The sequence below is a fragment of the Marmota monax genome, unplaced genomic scaffold (assembly GCF_021218885.2).
Source record: "Marmota monax isolate L192 unplaced genomic scaffold, Marmota_monax_Labrador192_F-V1.1 WCK01_AAM20220418_F8-fsc00209, whole genome shotgun sequence".
Lineage (NCBI taxonomy): Eukaryota > Metazoa > Chordata > Mammalia > Rodentia > Sciuridae > Marmota > Marmota monax.
Genome location: NW_026694493.1, coordinates 2,053,496 through 2,071,864, shown reverse-complemented (window position 1 = coordinate 2,071,864; position 18,369 = coordinate 2,053,496). Strand labels below are relative to the sequence as shown.

The 18,369-nt window shown below is 42.9% G+C and overlaps 1 protein-coding gene across 1 annotated transcript in view; it reads left to right on the top strand.

The window, feature by feature from the left end:
- Nmnat2 (nicotinamide nucleotide adenylyltransferase 2) overlaps positions 1-18,369 on the top strand; it is a 141,387-nt gene that overhangs the window by 89,235 nt on the left and 33,783 nt on the right. Inside the window, exon 2 of the mRNA XM_046419558.2 lies at positions 18,229-18,317. Coding sequence (XP_046275514.1) covers positions 18,229-18,317 — 89 coding nt within the window. The remainder of the gene's footprint in view (positions 1-18,228; positions 18,318-18,369) is intronic.

Below are 18,369 nucleotides of genomic sequence, written 5' to 3'. Positions count from 1 at the left end.
GGGGCAGCCTTCGCCTCCTGATCACATCCTACAGAGCAGCCACTGTTCTCAGGGAGGTGTTGGGGCGGCAGACCCTAGGTGACACAGACATTTGGCCTGCCGCCCACTCCCTCTTTGAAGTTGCCTGCGCTTTTACACACGTGTGTGCTGTAGCTGAGCACAGGGCTGCACACACCCATTAAGTATTATTGGATATCTAGTTGATAAGGAGGGGCCAGAAATGAAGAGAGTCCCATGGTGGAGGCAGCTCTGCCCCCACCCTCCACACCCTGTGCCCTTCTGTGTAACCTAACCAACTTAGTTGAGCATCAGTTAGGTGCCAGGCTTTGGACTAGGTGCTGGGGATGCAAAGAAGAAAGAGTAAAACCACAGTCCTACCGCGATAGGAAACTTGACCCAACCTGTCCTGGTGAGCCTAGAGTTGGGGAAGGACAGAATCAATTCCATCCCTGAAGGTCAGGGAAGGTGGCATGGTGAGTTGGATTTTGAATGGTTGGCAGGTGTTACCAAGATGGGGAAGAGCCTTTTAGGCAGAAGGAACACGTGTGTGAAGGGACACATTGCTGGGGGAAAAGGTACAACAACGAGCTGAAAGTCTCAGATATAAAGACCCCCTAAATATGCTGCACTAGGGAGGGTGGGCCTTGTCTTTCAGACGAGAGGCTGGGGAAGGGCTGCAGGCATGTAAGAGTGTGAATAGTACCTCTGGAAACCGGCAGAAAGGTCCCTGTGGGAAACACTGGGGACTGCTTCTGACATTCAGCAGCAACTGCTGTTGGCAGAACCTGCTTTGTAAACATGTGGCCCAAAGCTGTTGCTCAGCAAAAGCCACCCTGTTCCCAGGGGTTTCACACCTAGCAGGTCCCTGGAGACAAATCCCACCTGCAGTGGGAGCCCTTGAAATCAGAGCTTTCTGCTTCAAGTCCTTGAATCCAGTCTTCCCCATTGGGACTGTACCTTGGTAATAATTAGTGATTAATTAGTGTGTGCTGTTGATGCTGGATTTTAAGAGGTCTGTTTGTCAAAAAGAAACGCTTAAAAGTGAAAATATCTAAACATCTAGCCACAGTGCCAGGAATACTGATAAATCTCTGGTAAACACGTGTTTTCTTTTTCTTACTAACCAAATTCTCAGTTATCCATGACAAGAGAAAGAAAGTTCATCTGGTCGATCCAGACACCAGAAGCTGGACTTAGCTCTCTCTCTTTTCAGTGGTGATTACTCAAGTCACAGCCCACTGCTGGTTAAGAGATATTGGATCTCAGGCAGGCCCCTTAGATTCTTTGTGGTTGTCCTGTTTTAAAGCACAGGTTCCTTAATAACCTTACAAGAAGATACTTCTTTCTTTTCTATTCCATGCTATGATTGCAAATTTCTAGATTAGTCATGGTTAAACTGAACAGAAGGCCAAGATGTGTGTGTGTTGGGGGAGGGGGGCAGAAATTAGGGACATTGTGTCCAGTAATAACCACACCATTGAACACTGGTAGTAGGCCTCATGGGAAAGGGCTCTGGCTGGAGAAATATTGAATAATAAGCATGAGAAAGAGGAAGTACTAGGGACTGAACTGAAGCAAATTATATTCCATGCATGTATGATTGTGTCAAAATGAACCCCACTTTCATTTATAACTAGGATGCACTAATAAAAATATTTTTAGAAGAATAATAAATCTGAATAATTAAAACAAAATGAGAAAAGAAAAAGAGATCCTAGTATCTGGTAATAAAGCAATGTTGTTACCAAGTGGGGTGTCATGGGCGTTCAAAATGTCCGTGCATGGTTGTATTTAGTGACTTAGTTCAATTGATCGTCACAGCAATCTATGAGAGGCACTATCATTAGCCCCATTTCACAGATGAAGAAACTAAGAACTAAGAAGATGTCCAAAATCACACCACTGAAAAATAGTAGAGGGAGGATTTGAACCCAGAGACGCCCAGAGGTCCCTGGAAAATCCCATTCTGCAGGCCCAGGCTTCTAGGTCATTTGCCAAGTGTTCATCCTTCCTGCAGCTAGAAAGAGAGGAACTCAATCAACTCACAAATATGTCCTTCCCATCAAAAAAATACATGCAGAAGTGTTTAGAAGTAAAGAGGCAAATAGTTTATTTACTATCAAATGGCTTAAAAGGTGATAATAATATGAATACACAGACAGCAAAAATGACCAAGTAAATTCAGTAAGATATTAACAAATGAGGAATCTAGGACAGTGGGATATGAGAGTTCTTTGCACCATTTCTGCAGCTTGTTTGTTTCTAAAATTTTTTTAAAATAAAAGAAATGACCAAAAAAAGAAAGAAAGAAAAAACCCTATAACTAATGTGCCTAGAAAAAAAATATACTTTTTTTTCTCTTTCATAGTATGATTTTAAATTTCTAAATTCACTTTGGTTAAATTGGGCAGAACCAGAATGTGTGTGGGGTGTATGCCTGTGTGCATGGTGTGTGTGTGTGTGGGGGGGGGGGTATAGTGTATATGGTGTGTGGAGTATGTGTGGTGTGGTGTGTATGGTGTGTGTGTGTGTGTGTTTGTGTGTGTGTGTGTAGCACCTGAACTGTGAGATGAATTGTACAACTCATGTTTTTACTCTCTTTTGAAATGAAGCCCATTTCTTGGATCTGCATGAGAAAAGAATAGTAGTGACTAGATTTCACCACCATTAATCATCAAGGGATCTCTTGAAAATAGAAGGGAGACCATCAGGATAGAAGAAGGGGATCGGGAAGAGGAAGGAGGGGAGGTTGGAATGAGATTGGTCAAATTATATGCATGTTGAAATATGCCACAATGAAACCCACTATTGTGTAAATTAATATGCACAGATAAAACAAATCATCCAGATTAGAAAGCCCATCCCCTGAGAGGCAGGCAGTAGGTTCTGCTGAGGAGCTTGGCTGGGCTGAGCCTCTGTCCACCCCACCGCCGGGAAACACAAAGAAGTCTCTGCTGTTGAACTTTCAAGAGAAAAAAAAAAAAAAACTCGGCTAGTAGAGAGCCAAGAAACTAGGGCAAAGAGTTTTACCTGATTATTATGTAGCATTATTTTAAATCTAGAAAATAGAAGACTGCAGAAAATCCTTTTAGTGCCATTTGTCTGAATTATTCCTTCGCAGCTTTTTCACAGAGAACCAATGAAGTAATTAGGGCCTGTATGAAGAAGGGATCTTCACTGGTCTTTGGCCAATAATTCCCCCCAGTTGCCCAGTAGCTTGGAGGCCTGACACCTGAGGCTGAGCTTTGGCTTGAAAAGCCAAGGGAAGGGAGCAGATGGAGAAGAGAACTGGAAGGTGAGCAGCAAGGAACCTGGTCCCGATGGCGGCTCTTCCCTCCAGCAGGGGCGGATCTCAAAAAAAGCAGCCTCATGGGTGAGCAGGAGCCTTAGGATCAATCTCTCACGACCCTCGTGGATGGTTTGGAAGCCCCTTTGACATGCAGAACATTTGTCAAAATGTTATTCGACTTGGTCACTTTTTCTAATAATAGTCCCTTGTGCTAAAAAAGGGGCCAAGTGGCAGATTCTGAAAGCCCAGCGCCCTCTGGGGGTCAGGGTTCCTCCACCTGTGTTAGCCCTGTTGGTTTCCACTTCACCCTGCAAATGGAAGTCTTGCTACCTTGCCCTTGAATCTGTCAGAGGACTACATTACAGACGTTTAGTTTAAAGATCTTGCTTGGCTTTCTTTTCTATTCTAGAATAGGGCAACACTTCATTCCATAAAAAAGAATGTTTTTACGAGCTGAGCAGAAGAGTTTGGTTTTGTAGACAAAAAGGACTTGAAAGAAAGCCGCAGCAAGCACAGAAAATCTGATTGGCCATTTCAGAGTTATTTTCTTTGAAAGGCAGACAGGGAAACAGAATGACTGAAAAATAACTGATTTGGTGAACATCAGGTTATTTTAAGTTACCTTTTCTGTGAAAGAATCGAGGCAGAGGAAACTTCATTGTGTCAATTAAATCTGATTCATTTGGGAAATTTAGCTGTTAATCTCTCTCGTTCTGCTCTTTCAGGTCAGATAAACAGCCTAGTTTCAGCTTGGTGATGTGGAATCTTAGGGAGAATGGCTCCATTCTGAATTTTAGTCTGGTCTGTGAGGCCCTGTGCAAGAGCCTGGTGAAAAGCAATGTCCTCGTACTCTTTTTAACAGTACTATTAACCTGTTGGACTAGATAATTCTTTATTATGGGATTATCTTGTGCATTATAGGATATCTAATAGCACCTGTGACCTCTGCCCACTAGATGCCATTTATTCTTCCACCCTAGTCTCGACAACTAAAATGTCTCCAGATGTGCGGGGGCAAAATCAGCCCTGGTTAAGGATGATGGATCTAGAACCTCTTTATCAATAGAGGTCTTTTTGGTCTTCTTGAAGAACCTCTGGAGACAGGAGAGGGACCAGTGCAGACTGAGTGGCACTGGATTTAAACCCAGGCTAATGCAGAGCAGAAGAGGAGTGGATTTGCTATCTGAGGCATTCTGGAAGAAGGGTTTGAAGGTTGCTAGTTCTCACTGGAACATAGGAGATTCTGCACTGGTCGTTCATGCAGGGATTTTTAAAAGTAGTCCTAGGATCGGGTGGTACAGGAAGCTAACCTAGAGATATGAAGGTTTCCCAGGCCTTGGTCTTTGAACAATTGTGGATGTGGCATCCTAAGAATGTTTGGGAGAGTCTATCTGAGTCCCACCCAGACTAACTCTCCAAATTCACTGATGCTGGCAATCTTTCTCTTTCCTCTCTAATTAAAACTGCCCTCTCTGAAAAAGGTCACAGAATTCATCTTTTACATTCCAAGAATAGAGCTTTGGACTGCCTGGGGCAAATTTCCATGATTCTTCAGGTGTCCACCCTGTATTTTTAGAATAGTTCCAAGAGGGTTCACCTGAGAGAAAATATTTGCAATGCTTTAAATTAAAGTGGAAAAGATAAAGTCTAATCTTCTAGGGGGCACTGCAACTATAGCTGAAGAATGAAGCGAAACAGAGTCAGAGAGAGAGAGAGAGAAGTGTGCTAACCCACTTAATACATTTAGCATGAGAATACGGGGCTATCCTCCTTATGGATTTTGTTTGGGTTTCCCTAGTTCCTGGGGTCTCCTTTTGACTTTTGTGATGGGGGGCAGTACTGCACTCATTTCATAAACTAAGGCAATAACACCAGGTTGATGAATGCAATGCAGAGTTCTAGGAGCGAAATTCACCCAGGTCACGTACAATCATAACAAAATAATCTGCATAATTAATGAACTGTGACAAAATTCAGTTCTATTAAAATGCAGTCATATGTCATTCAACAGGGACACATTCTAAGAAATAGTCCTTAGGTAATTTCATGGTTGTGCAAACATTATAGAGTAGACTTAAGTGAAGTCAGTTACAACATCAGTAGGCCACATGATTTTACGGGACCACCACTGTGGATGTGGTCCGTTGTGGACTAGATGTCACGTGGTGTGTGACTGTTCCCTCCACTCAATGTAGACATTCTGACTTTTAAAAATAATATCTTGTTATCAAATACTTGAAGATGCTCACAAACGTCTCTCAGAGGTCAAGGGTGGGCGATCTGGAGATTGGATCTCTCACGCCTGTTATTTCTTCCTGGACTCTTGTAATGGGCTCCTAATTGGTCTCCCTGGCTCCACCCTTATTTCCCACCCAACAGCCAAATAATTTTTTATAAATGTAAGATTGGATCATTATCCTGCTTAAATCCCTCTAAAGACTTGGAGTAAACTCCCAAGCCTCCCCTTCCTGTCTGCTCCTGCTGGTCTACCTTTGGCACCCACAGTTGTCCTAATACCACAGCCACATGGCCTGACTCTCCTGCCTGAGAGAACCACGTTCAGTTTCTCCCAGGCCCTGCCACTCTTCCCATTCTGACTGAGGTGTGTGTCGGAGAAGCCAACCCACACCTCCCAATCTTTCCTGCTCCCAATTTTATTTTCCTCACTACTGGTATTGTCACCATCCAAAGTTACCTGATATTCATAGTTTTATTTAAATGTCACCAACCTACAAGTATTGTTCTATAACTTTATTTATTTATTTTGGTGCTGGGAATTGAAGCAGGGCCTCATGTAGGCTAGGCAGGTGCTTTACCACTGAGATATATCCCAGCCCACCAACCTTTTTAATTTTTATTTCGAGACAGGGTCTTGCTAAGTTGCCCAGGCTGGCCTCAAATCTATGATTCTCCTGTGTTGGTCTCCTGAGTAGCTGGAATTACAGGGGTATACCACTATGCTAGTTGTAACTTGATTTTTACCCCCTCATCTAACAGTATGTCTTGGAGATCTTCCCATGCCAAACCAGACCATTCTTTTTAATGGTATGGGCCACAATTTTGTTTAACTGCCTCCTTATTTAGTTCTGATTTTTTACTATTACAAATAATGCTGAAGTGACACAACCTCTTGAATCCATCTCTGTGCACATGCTCAAGTATTTTCTGAAGTATGGATTCCTGGAACTAGAATCGCCAGGTCAAAGGTTGTGCCCATTTGTCATTTTGATGGATGCTGGCTGCCATATTGTTCTCCTAAAAGGCTTTATCCATTTATCCTCCCACTAACTATGTGCTAGTATGTACACTTCCCCCTCATCCTCACTAATTAAAGTCATGTCTAAAAGAGTTTTTACTTAATTGACACATATGGTGTCTTATTTCCCGCCACAATCTTGAGGGTGATTTTTATACTGTTTTGTGCTGATGTCTCCCAGAGTCTTGCCTCTGGGTCAGCTGGGAGAGAAGTAGCAAAACTCTCTGTGAGCTCCAAGAGTTTCACAAGACAAATGAAACCTTTCAAAGCAACCTCATCCATCGCAGCCGAAGCCTCCTGTGTCCCACTGCTAGCAGAGTTCAATCAATAACCTGGTGAGCAGTGGGCCAGCCGACATTTCCTGCTCGCAGCTCTCTCTGCCATCCATCATCTGAACACATCTGAAGTGAGCCAATCTGCCCAAGAGCAAGCAGCAGAGCGCCAAGCCTAACGGTGGCTTCTCTGGCATTACTCAGAACGCTTTGTCTGGTTTCCCTTAAAGAGGAGCGAGGATCAGGGTCTGGTAATAGTCAGGCCTTCTGTCTCTGCAGATGGCTTCCCAGGCCCAGAGGGGAACATCTGCTCTCTCTAAGGGAGGGCAGGACAATAGAAGCAAGGAGCACCAAGAAAAACATCTTCTTGGGGCCGCTGATGAGCTTTGCTTAGATGTAATGTTCTCGCTTTGGCAAGCTGCATATTTTCATAAGGGTTTTTGAGTTTTCCTGGTCCTCCTCGGCCTTCTTCCCTGGAGTTGTTGGACTTCCACGGAAATAAAAATCATTTCTCAGTGCTGATCTTTTGTTAAGTTCTTTGCATGTAAGGACTCTATGAGCTGGATATTATCACTCCAGGATGGAGGTGAGTGGGCTCAGTAACTAGTGGGTAACCCAAGGTCACCCAGCCAGTAATACCTGGGCAGGATTTGAACAGAGGCCTATTAGCTTATGTTCCACTGCCTTCTAGGTGGGGGCTAGTGTCCTAGCCTAAGGAATTGCAAAAGTTTATTTGGGGGTGTTTACAGATTTTTGTGGATTTCTTTAATTTTAGTTTTTTTAGAGTAAAGTCCAAATAATGTATGTATGTAGACTGGGTCTCGCTATGTTGTCCAGGATGCTGTTAAAATCTTGGGTTCAAGAGACCCTGCCACCTCAACTTCTCCAGGACTACAGGTCTGCACCATCATGTCCAGCTGGAATTATTTTTATTTATTTTTTTCGACTTTTTTATTGGTGCATTAGAGTTGCACATATTGATGGGATTTGTTGTTCCGTTTTCATACATGCTTACAATGAAATTTGGCCAGTATGGAATGATTTTCAAATGGTGTCCTTTCTGTGTCTCCAAAAGAGTCCTAAACATGGTACATTTTTCTGTGAGTGGACTCCCTTGCTTCACTTTGGTGGTAGCTGATACATACCTGTTCTTTGGTTCTGCGCCTGAATGTTTCACCAGTTCATTGGGCAGCCTTGTCAAGGTGGGGAAAGGGCTTCCAACTGACTGTATTAGCTTCTGGTTACCGCTGGAATAAATGATCAAAAACGTATTGGCTTAAAGCAACACAGATTTATTATCTGGTAGTTTTGGAAGTCTTAAAACCAAGGTGTGAAATATACAATAAAAATTTTAAATGGTAACAAAAAAAATCAAGGTGTGTTCTCTCTGGAAGATCTAGGGGAAAATCTATTCCCTCATCTTTTGCAGCCTGCAGAGGCCATCTGCATACCTTATATCATGGCTCCTTCTTCCTGCTTCCAAGTCAGCAGAGTAGCAGCTTTAGATCTCTCTCTTTCTTTCTCTTTGCTTCTGTTGTCACATCTCCTTCTCTGACTCTGACCCTCCTACACCCCTTTTATAATGATGCTGGGCCCATCCAGATAAAATACAGGATAATTTCCTCATTTCAAGATCTTTAAATCACATGTGCAAAGTCCCTTTTGCCATGTCAAGATAACATTCACAGGTTCCAGGTGACTGTCCTTGGAGGGCTGTTATTTGGCCCCACAACCATGGTCAGGGACTAAAGTCTCCTGGGACCTGGAGCTTTTTGTGTTGAAACCAAGAAAGTCTCCACCAAACTTGGACAGTTGGTTATCCTAGAAAGAAGCTCCTGGTTGTGGAAAAAAAATATTTCTTCTTGGGAAGGTAGAAAGAGAAGATGAATACCAATAACAAAGCTGTAAAAGATCCACTGTTTTCCCAACAGCATTTCTTAGGGCAAAAGCAACGTTTTTGTTTTGTTTTGTTATGGTCCATGGGAGTCGAACCCAGGGCCTCACACATGATGGACAAGGCTCTACCATGGAGCCACATTCCCAACTCCTTTTATTTTACTCTGAGCAGGGTCTCACTCAGTTGCCCAGGCTAGCCTCTAACTTGCAATCCTCCTGCCTCAGCCTCAAAAAGGTTATTAAGGTGTGGAAAAAATAGATTTGTGGTTTAAAATAGAGCCCAATTCCATGCAGGTGACAGAGCTGTCACCCTATCATGAAGCCATGGTGGGCTTCCTGCCTTATGGGTCCTCTTCCTGCCTTTAGTCCTTCCCCCTCACCTTCCATCCTATCCCCCACCCCAGTCCAGCCACCCACCCTGTTAAATTTAGACTTACAGTCTGTGGGTTTCTAAAATAATTCTCTCCTGTGTTTTTGAGTCTCACTGAAGGGAGAGCTTCATTCTGTGTCATATTTTTGTGTGTATATTTAGTTTGTGTCATATTTTTACCCATATATTTAGCTTTCCACTTCTGAAGAAATAAATATATAAAAAAAAATCTTTTTCAACAATGGGTGAATTCCAAGAAGCCAGAAGGTTTTAGGAGACTGGGTCGGGGATGGGAATCTGGGTGGAAAGGATTTAATGGGGCCAAACTTCTGATGTGGCTCTTCAGGGCTGGTTCACTCCGCAGGGCCTGTCAGAAGTGACAGGTGTGGAAGTGAGGTCATAAATCACTTCTCCTCCCTGAAGACAAAGGGACTTGAATTCTCTCCGGCTAAAGGTAGTGGAACAAATGGGATCACCAGTAATGACAGCTGGCACAGGACTAGGAGCAGTGGCTGTAAGAACCAGAGAAAGGGCTGGAGATGGGGAACTAGAGAGGGTCAGGATTCCAGGGGTTCTGGGAAGCATTTGTACTTTCTCTGGTGAGTTCAGACAGCCTGAGGAGCTGGAGGGAGGCAGAGATATTCAGTCTCTGGGTCTCCAGTGCATCTTCTTGGCAGGCTGCTCTGTGCCTGGGTGTCTGCTTAGATGCATCCCAACCCCTGAGTCTCCACTGGCCACAGAGACTGGGCAGATGGACACACCACATCTGGGTACCCCATCATCCCCTTCGAAAAGCTAACTTTCATCAGTTGCCTTCTGAGTCAGAGAAACAAGACTCTAAAAGAGGTCTCTCACGCTCAAGAAAAAACTGTGGCCTTGTAACCTCAAGGGACTTTGTATGTCATTGCTTCTTCTATAGTCAGGGGTAATGGGTCCAAGGGAGAGAGAAGGCATCGTGCTGGTGTCCTGTCCTCCCGGTCCTCTGAGGTCTGATGACAAGCATCTGCAGATGGCCAGCCATGCAAGGGGGAGCAAAGCTGATGGCTTTTCCTGGAGGGGGCACATCCATAACTGGCCTGTGCTGATTGGGGATGTCAGCCCACCCAGCTAATCCTGTCCAGGGGATGCCAGGGAAGTGCCCATGGTCCCACCTATGGGTCAGACGTCAGAGATAACACCTACCCTTTCATACTTATTTCAGACTCAAGTATAATTTTCACTTATGACACGATTAGTACACCTTCCTCTCCCGGCTGTTGGTTGTCAGTTCCCAGTTTAAGATCACATATGTCAGGGAGGTGTCCTAGGCCACCCCATCCCACCAGGATAGCTCCCTCCTGGAGTCCTAGATCACTGAATATCCCTGCTGTCCATTTGGGCATCTATTATCTATGCTGTGTCCACTCATCAAACATCCAAACTCCTTAAAGATGAGGATTGTGTCCTGTTTTTCTGAGTCCCTCCCAGCAACTGGCCCAGAGCCTTACACATAATAAACACTCATCACATATTGTTAGGGGATGTTCAAGGTTCAGCTTGGTGGCCTGGGGTGGGTGGCTAAGTCTCCTCTACATTTTTTCCTTTTAGTCTGTAAGCAGAGATAACTCTCCTGGAGGGACTCAGCTTGATTTCTTCCTTTATTATCCAGTGTTTGATCTTTCTACAATTTAGAATGTTTACAAATCCACACGGCCTTTGTGAAATTCCCAAACAAGGAAAATACAGCCAGCTCCAGCTGTGAAGACGGCTGAGAAGGGGTCATTTCTAATTGCAACCGAAGGGTAAAAATTGAGTTAGTATTGATGCCCTGACCACAGTGTTTCCTCCATTAACTCCCTGGAAGGGGAGAGGAGATTACGCACCTCAGCCAGGAGCCAAGGTATGTGTCTCATGAATTTTTATTAACAGAAAAATTCTGTGTCATGTCTGTCTTAGTGGGTCAGTCCAGCACTGGCTACCAGGAAGGGAGATTTACCTGGATTCAGGTGGCCTGGGAGAAGCCGTGGGACACAGTAGACCCTCAGGGTCCTGAGGACAGGATGCAGAAATGGTGCTGCTGGCTGTGGGCATGGACCAAGTGAACCAAAGAGCAGGTCAGACCTGAGTGTAAAAATGTTGGAGCAATTTGGCTCCTTCCCTGGGACAGAATGGGTGGACAAAAATAGACTACATTTTGGAGGCCTGGCATGAAATTAAATTCCAGGGCCCAAGCTACAGCTCTGCCAATGGGCTGGCTTCCTGCCAATGTCCAGAAAGTCTTTGTCATGCAAGGTGGAGGTGGTGGCCCAGTGGGAGAGGAAGGAAAGCCTCCCCCCCACCACCCCTTAACCTTGCAGGGGGCTGCTCTGTCTATCTTTAGTATATATATATATATATATATATATATTAGTTGTAGTTGGACACAATACCTTTATCTTATTTATTTTTATGTGGTGCTGAGGATCGAACCCAGGGCCGCACATGCAAGGCGAGCGCTCTACCGCTGAGCCACATCCCCAGCCCCTATCTTTAGTCTTCACTGTTCAAAACATAGTCCTGTAGTCCAGCAGCACTGGCCTCTTTTGCAGGCGAGAGCGAGTATGTCAGAAATGCTGATTCTCAAGCAAGTGAGGCAAGGGGGATGCCCCTGGAGTGCAAAATTTAAAGGAGCACCCCAATGTTCAATAATTGAGATAAACACTATTTTAAGATATCAAAATTAATGCAAAAAAAAAATCATGATGAACAAAATACCAACATTTTAACCAAAGGCACGCTCTGACCCAGCACTGGAATAATCTCACCCTGCTCCCCTCACCCTAGTCTCAGCTTTGATCTCAGGCTCCACCCCAGACCTACAGAATAGGAATCTACTTTCTAACAAGATCCGCCGGGGAGGATTCCCATGCACATCAAAGTGTGAGAAGCACCACTTTAGAGGACACCCTGCCATGCCTTAACAACCCCAAAGTTTGGCATTCAGAGGGCAGCAAAAATGGAAAGGGAGGGGCAGAGAGAAAGTTCCAGAAGCCCCCAACTGGAACCAGCTTCTTGCCACTGACCTGGATATTTGCACACCACCACCTTAAAACTGCGGTGTGTGTTAGATTAGCATGAATTTAAAAATCTTTTTAAAAAAATAATTATCAATTCATGGGGGAGTTGCAAGGATAATACAGAGAGATTCCAGCTGCCCTTCACCAGTTTTCAATAGTGGTTACCATCTTAGTCCATTTGGACCTTAGGTGGGGTAACTTATAAAAAAAAACATGAATTCATTGTTCACAGTCTGGAGGCTGGAAAGTCGAAAATCAAGGTGCTGGTAGATTCCACGTCTCCTGAGACTCTGCTCCTCATAAACATTCTGTGTGTCCTCATATGGTGGGAGGGCAACAGCGGGGCACAGGAGCTTCCTTGGGACTCTTTCATACTCTTAAAAATATTGCTGGGATGTTGATAGGAATGCATGAAATTTATATATCATTCTGGGAGGAATTAACCTCTTTACTGTGTTGAGTCCTCTAATCTATGAAAGCTATTTACTCAGATCTTTTTTGATTTCTTTTATCAGCTTTTTGTAATACTTAACATACAAGCCCTGTATCTGTTTTTTTTTTTAATTTATACCTAAGCATTTTATTTTTTTCTGAGTGACAAGTTGCCTTGTATTTTTAGTTCAGTTTCCATGTGTCTGTTGTTAGCATATAGAAATAGAATTCATTTTCTTATGCGGATCTCGTATCTTATGACCTTGCTGAACTCAGTTCACTTCTTAGTTCTAGGAGTTTCCTTGTAGATTTCTTGGGATTTCTAAGTAAACCATCATGTCATCTACAAATACAGATAGATAGGTTTTGAAATTTCCCCTTTTTTTGATACATCTGTCCTTCATTTCCTTTTCTGACTTTACTGTGCTTGCTAGAAAGCTGCTACGGTGTCAAATAAAAGTGGTGAAAGTAGAGGTCCCTGATCTTAAAGGTCCTCTTGATCCTAAAGGGACGCGCTCTGACTTTCACCATGAAGCATGACGTTAGTTGTAGGTTTTTGTAGGAATTTCTTTATCAAGTAAAGGAATTTCCTTCTTATTCCTACTTTACTGACAATTTTTGTCATAAATGAAGGTTGAATTTGTCAACTGCTTTTTCTGCATCAGCTAATAGGATCATGTGATTTTTCTCCTGTTAATATGGAGGCTTATACTGAATGATACCTCAGAGAGTGAAACAGCCTGCGTCCCTGGAGTCCAGGCCTCTTGGTCCTGGCATAGAATTATTTCTTTTTATATATGTAGCTGGATTCTATTTGCTAATATTTTGCTAAGGATTTTTATGTACATATAGTCATAAGTGATGTTTAATACACAAAATGAATTGGAAAGTGTCTCTTTTCCATTGTAGAGTTGGTAATTCATTAAATGTTTGATGGGAACCTCGAGTAGAACCATCTGGGCATTGTGCACATTTATATTCATAAATATAATTTATGAATTATATGATCTATATTATATAATTTATAAATTCGAGTTCATCCTCATTACAATCTTGCAAAGAAGGCATTTTAAAAATATGGAACTTAAAGCTCAGAGAAATTAAGTGCCTGGCCCAAGGTCTAAAAGTCTTCTTATCCCAAGTTCAGTGTCATTTCCAGTATTCCACAGTTCTGGGTTTGTCTAGGCAGACTTTTCAGGCATTTGAAATCTCTTTGGGAAACAAGGAAAGAGAATCATTGGATGTGTTCCCTGTCACTTTTGTTTAGCTGGGTGCCAGTTCTTTCTTGCTTGACATGCCTTTCAAGGTAGAGAATAACAAGACAACTAGCAAACTGCAGAGTTTAAACCTAGGATTCTCAGTACAATCTTATAAAGGCACAGTCTAAAAGATGGATGCTCCTTGCATGGCTGTGATGTGTCCCGCTGAAAAGCCCAGGGGCAAAACAAGACAAAAATATCTGGATAGAGGAGTAAATCCTGCTTTCTGGGTCCCTAAGCATTTTCTGGAAAGTTACCAAGGGTCATCTCCCTTATCTACCCTCATCACCCACATCAAAATTTCCATCTTGGAATGATTATCTCTGTGTGTGTGTGTGTGTGTGTTACAGATCTGGGATTGAACCTTGGTCTTCTAGGCAAGTGCTCTGCTACAGAGCTACACACCCCATGCTTTTTTTTTTTTTTGAGATGGGATATCACCAAGTTGCCCCGGCTGGCCTCCATCTTGTGATCCCCATGGCTCAGCCTCCCAAATCACTGGGAGCACCAACATGTACCACCACGCTCTGCATTTTTATCTCTTTTAAAATAGGTCTTTGACACCCTAGACATTTTTCACCACTTTCACTATGCCTTCTGTAAATTTTTCTTCCAACTCAGAGCATGTCACATCCCTGTTTGATAGCCTTCAGTGATTCCCTGTTGTCCTTAGAGGCCAACTATATAGTTGGTGTCTATGTATGTCTATGGTTCTCAAACTTTCCAGAACAGGAGAATCACTTGGGAAAAATTACTTAAAAATGCAAAATGTTAAGTCCCAACCTCAGACTCTGGTTCAGTTAACTCTGGATTTGGGACCTCAAATCTGCATTTCAGTGTCCAACTTCCAGGTGATTCCCATGCAAATAGTGTACAAAATACATATGATGCAATAGTTATCCTGGGTAAAGTTCACACCCCTTGACCTGCTTTCCGGGTCCACAGCAATCCAACTTTCTCAGCCCACAGCACCCTTACCTTGCTCCCTGCTCCCACTCCGAGAAGACCAGCCACAGCCCAACCATCATGCTGAGACTAAACCTGTTGGGGAGCCCGCTTTTCACTGTGCAATTTCTGCACATCAGCTGGAACTCTTCACTCTACTTAGAAGACTCACCTTCACTCTGCCTACTGAAGCCCTGTCTTTCTTCAAGGCCAAATTTTAATTAGTCTACTTTTTCCAAGAAGTCATTCTCGGCTCCCCAGGGGAAAATTCCTTTTCTCCTTCCTCTTAGCGTCTCAACGATGGCACACAGTAGTTCAGACTATAGCTTTGCCACCCACTGATAGGTCATGACCAGCTTTTTATTTAAATTTATGATTATTAGACTAAGAATACACTGGAGAATAACAACGCCTAGTACAATAATGAGGGTCTTGTATTATATTCCAGTTAAATATACATATGTATGTTTTGTGTCCTGATTTCAACGCATCCCAGACTGTAGGTCATAGTAAAACAAGAACGTTGAAGGCCACTGCTGTAGCACTCATCCAATTCAGTCTCGTTAGAACCATCAGGATGACTTTCTGTTTCCCCGTTATGTGAACCTTTGAAGAATAATAAATAAAGTTCTCCTCACCCTCACATTCCTGTAGCATCTGTCAGGGAGTTTTGTGATCAATAAACATTTACTAAATTGAATTGAACTGCATGATCACAGAAACTCTTCTGGATTTAACTCTTCAGGGTTGTAGGGTTGGGGTGATTCCTTTCAGAAACTGTCTCTTTTCAAGGCAGGGAAGGTTGGAGCATTGCCTGGAGAGGGGGTTCTTTGTCTTGTCCAGGAAAAAGACAGCTTCTAAGGCAATTCATTGGTACAGTGGATTTCCCTGAGAATTCTGAAGCGAGGTCTGAGGAATGGAGTGGGCGGTTCTCTGGACAAAGAAAGATGACTCAGCAGAAGGACACCCTAAAGAAGCAAGAATAGGGGCAGGCAGATCCATAAGTGTTCTGGGTGTGAACATTTGATGAGCATCCACTGCTCAATAAAGAAGTCACTCTGCTGAGTGCTTAAGAACCAAAGGAGTCTTTAGCCTGGGTGACAAACTGGACCATGCTTGGACTACAGTTGTGTTTTCTTAAACCTTCCCAGTGCTTCCAAAGGCAGTGTCACTGTCCGACCTACGTGAAGCTACATGCAAATCATTTCATGCTCAGCTTGCTTCTCACTCCTGTGTTAATTGCACATCTCTTTGAGCCTGAGTTGGGAATCTCTTTCCTACTGCAAAGAAGAGCCCTGTCTTTGAGGAACTCAAGAGAAGAGAAGTTGGGTCAACATCTTTCAGAGACAATTTCCAGGCCCCTGGGACTGAGTGCATAGGAAGTAGGAGGGCAAAGTCCAGAAGAGGGGACATAGGACCGAGAAGGCAGACTGGAGTGGAGTAGAGCAGGGCTTCTAGTGAAGTGCTTGGGTGAGGAAACAGTAAGGAGAGGACACTTTTTGGAGGGAAGGGCGAGTAAGGAAGTCCTGGCTGATTGCAGAAGAGGACCTGTGACAGCCAAGGGCCAGATGCACATGACTGGGATGTGAAGAGCCAAGAGAAGGGAAGATGGGCTGTGGAATTCATTCAAATATCAGAGGAGTTTAATTACAAGGCCTTGAACTTGGCCTCAGCATAAGACTTGGAAACAAGTGAAATAATATTGCTCTTTTAAAAAGCAAATGTGACACAACTATTAGAATAGCTAAAACCCATAAACCCAACAACATGAAATGTTGATGAAGACATGGAGCAACAGGAACTCTCATTCACTGCTGGTGGGATTGCAAAATGGTACAGCCACTTTAAGACAGTTTGTCAGTTTCTTACAAAACTAAACATACCCTTAACCATATGATCCGGGGCCACATTTTAGATGTTTACCCAACTGAATTAAAAACTTATGTCTACACAAACACCTGCACATGAATGTTATACCAGCTTTATTTATAATCATCCCAAACAGGAAGCAACTAAGATGTCTTTTTGGCAGATTGATGGGTGAACAAGTAGAGGTGTATCTAGATAAGGAAATACTATTTAGTGATAAAAAGAAATGATCTGTGAAGCCCTGTAAAGATATGGAAGAAATTTAAATGCATATTGCTTAATGAAAAAAAAGTCTAAAAGGCTTTGTATGATTCCAACTATATAGCATTTTAGAAAAGGAAAAATCTCTAGAAAGGTTAAAAAAAAATCTGTGGTTTCCAGAGGTTGAGGTGAGAAGGAGGGACAAATAGATGGAGCAAAGCAGCTTTTCACTTATTTAATGATACCCTATATGATGCTATAATGGTGGTACATACAGAGCTCTATAGCACAGAGTGAATCATGAACAATAGTTAACAATATGTTAGTATTGATTTGTCAGGTGTAGAAACACTCTATCCTAGTACAAGATGATCAATATAATGAGGGACGCTGTTAGGTGAGAGGTAAAAGGAGGGCGGAATATATGGAATTCTATATACAATCTGCTCAATTATTTTGTAAATCTAAAACTGTGCTCAAAATAGTCTCTCTCTCTCTCTCTCTCTCTCTCTCTCTCTCTCTCTCTCATTTTTTTTTTAATCAAGAGATTTCACATTGAAAGAGTAAAAAGAAGCAAATGTGGTGGGATTTATTTTTAGGTGTTAAGAGAACCAGTAAGGCAGTCCTGGAGAATGCTCGTCAAATGCTCAGCTTTCACATCCACATTCCTTCACTGTAAGATCCCCATCCTTTCTCTGAGATGCAAGCTCAGAGAAAGATACAAATCCTGTTGGGATTTGTATAAGGAGCCCCCTAGGAAGCAAAATATGGCTAGACTTTCAGCTCCTTCCTAGTTTGCTGAGCTTTGTCATGAAAATACAATTGAGCTTGTCTGATAAATTTGGATAAGCAATATCACATTCCTTCCAAAGGAAAAAAGACTTTTCTCTGGCCATTTTTTTTTTCTCAGCCAAGGGTAATGACGGTGGACTTGCAATTCTCCATAATTATGTGAAAGGCCCTTTACATTTGTTTTGGTGGTTTTTCTCTTCTTAGTAACTAGATGAAGCAATCAGCATGTCTTTCATATCATAAGGAGCCCTTTTCCCCCTTTCTTTTTAAACTACTGCTTCTCATTGGAATTTCTGCAAGTGACAATAGAGGTAAATTCCAACTGTCTCTCTAGTGGCTCTTAATGAGGTGTTTGTTTTAAAGCCCTCCTTGGGCTCCTCTGACAGAGAACCTTTAAAACTGGATTAATCCTCTTGAGTTCTAAATCCTTTCGCTTCAGGGGCTTCCATAACCTTTTGAATTACCAGCATTTTGCTTTGAAAGTTGACACTTCCTATTTAAATGGCAAGAAATAAGCCTTAGCAGTAGAGAGCTGAACATATTGATTTCAATTATCACCTTTAATCCACACCTTTCCTCTTTGTCACGTGTGATTTTTCTTCTCTTAATTAGAAAGAGCCAGGGATTATCTGCACAAAACTGGAAGGTTTATTGTGATTGGCGGGATCGTCTCCCCGGTCCACGACTCCTATGGAAAACAGGTGGGTCCCTTCCTTTGCCCTGCCCTCTGCTCCTTCACCCCACCCCTCTCAC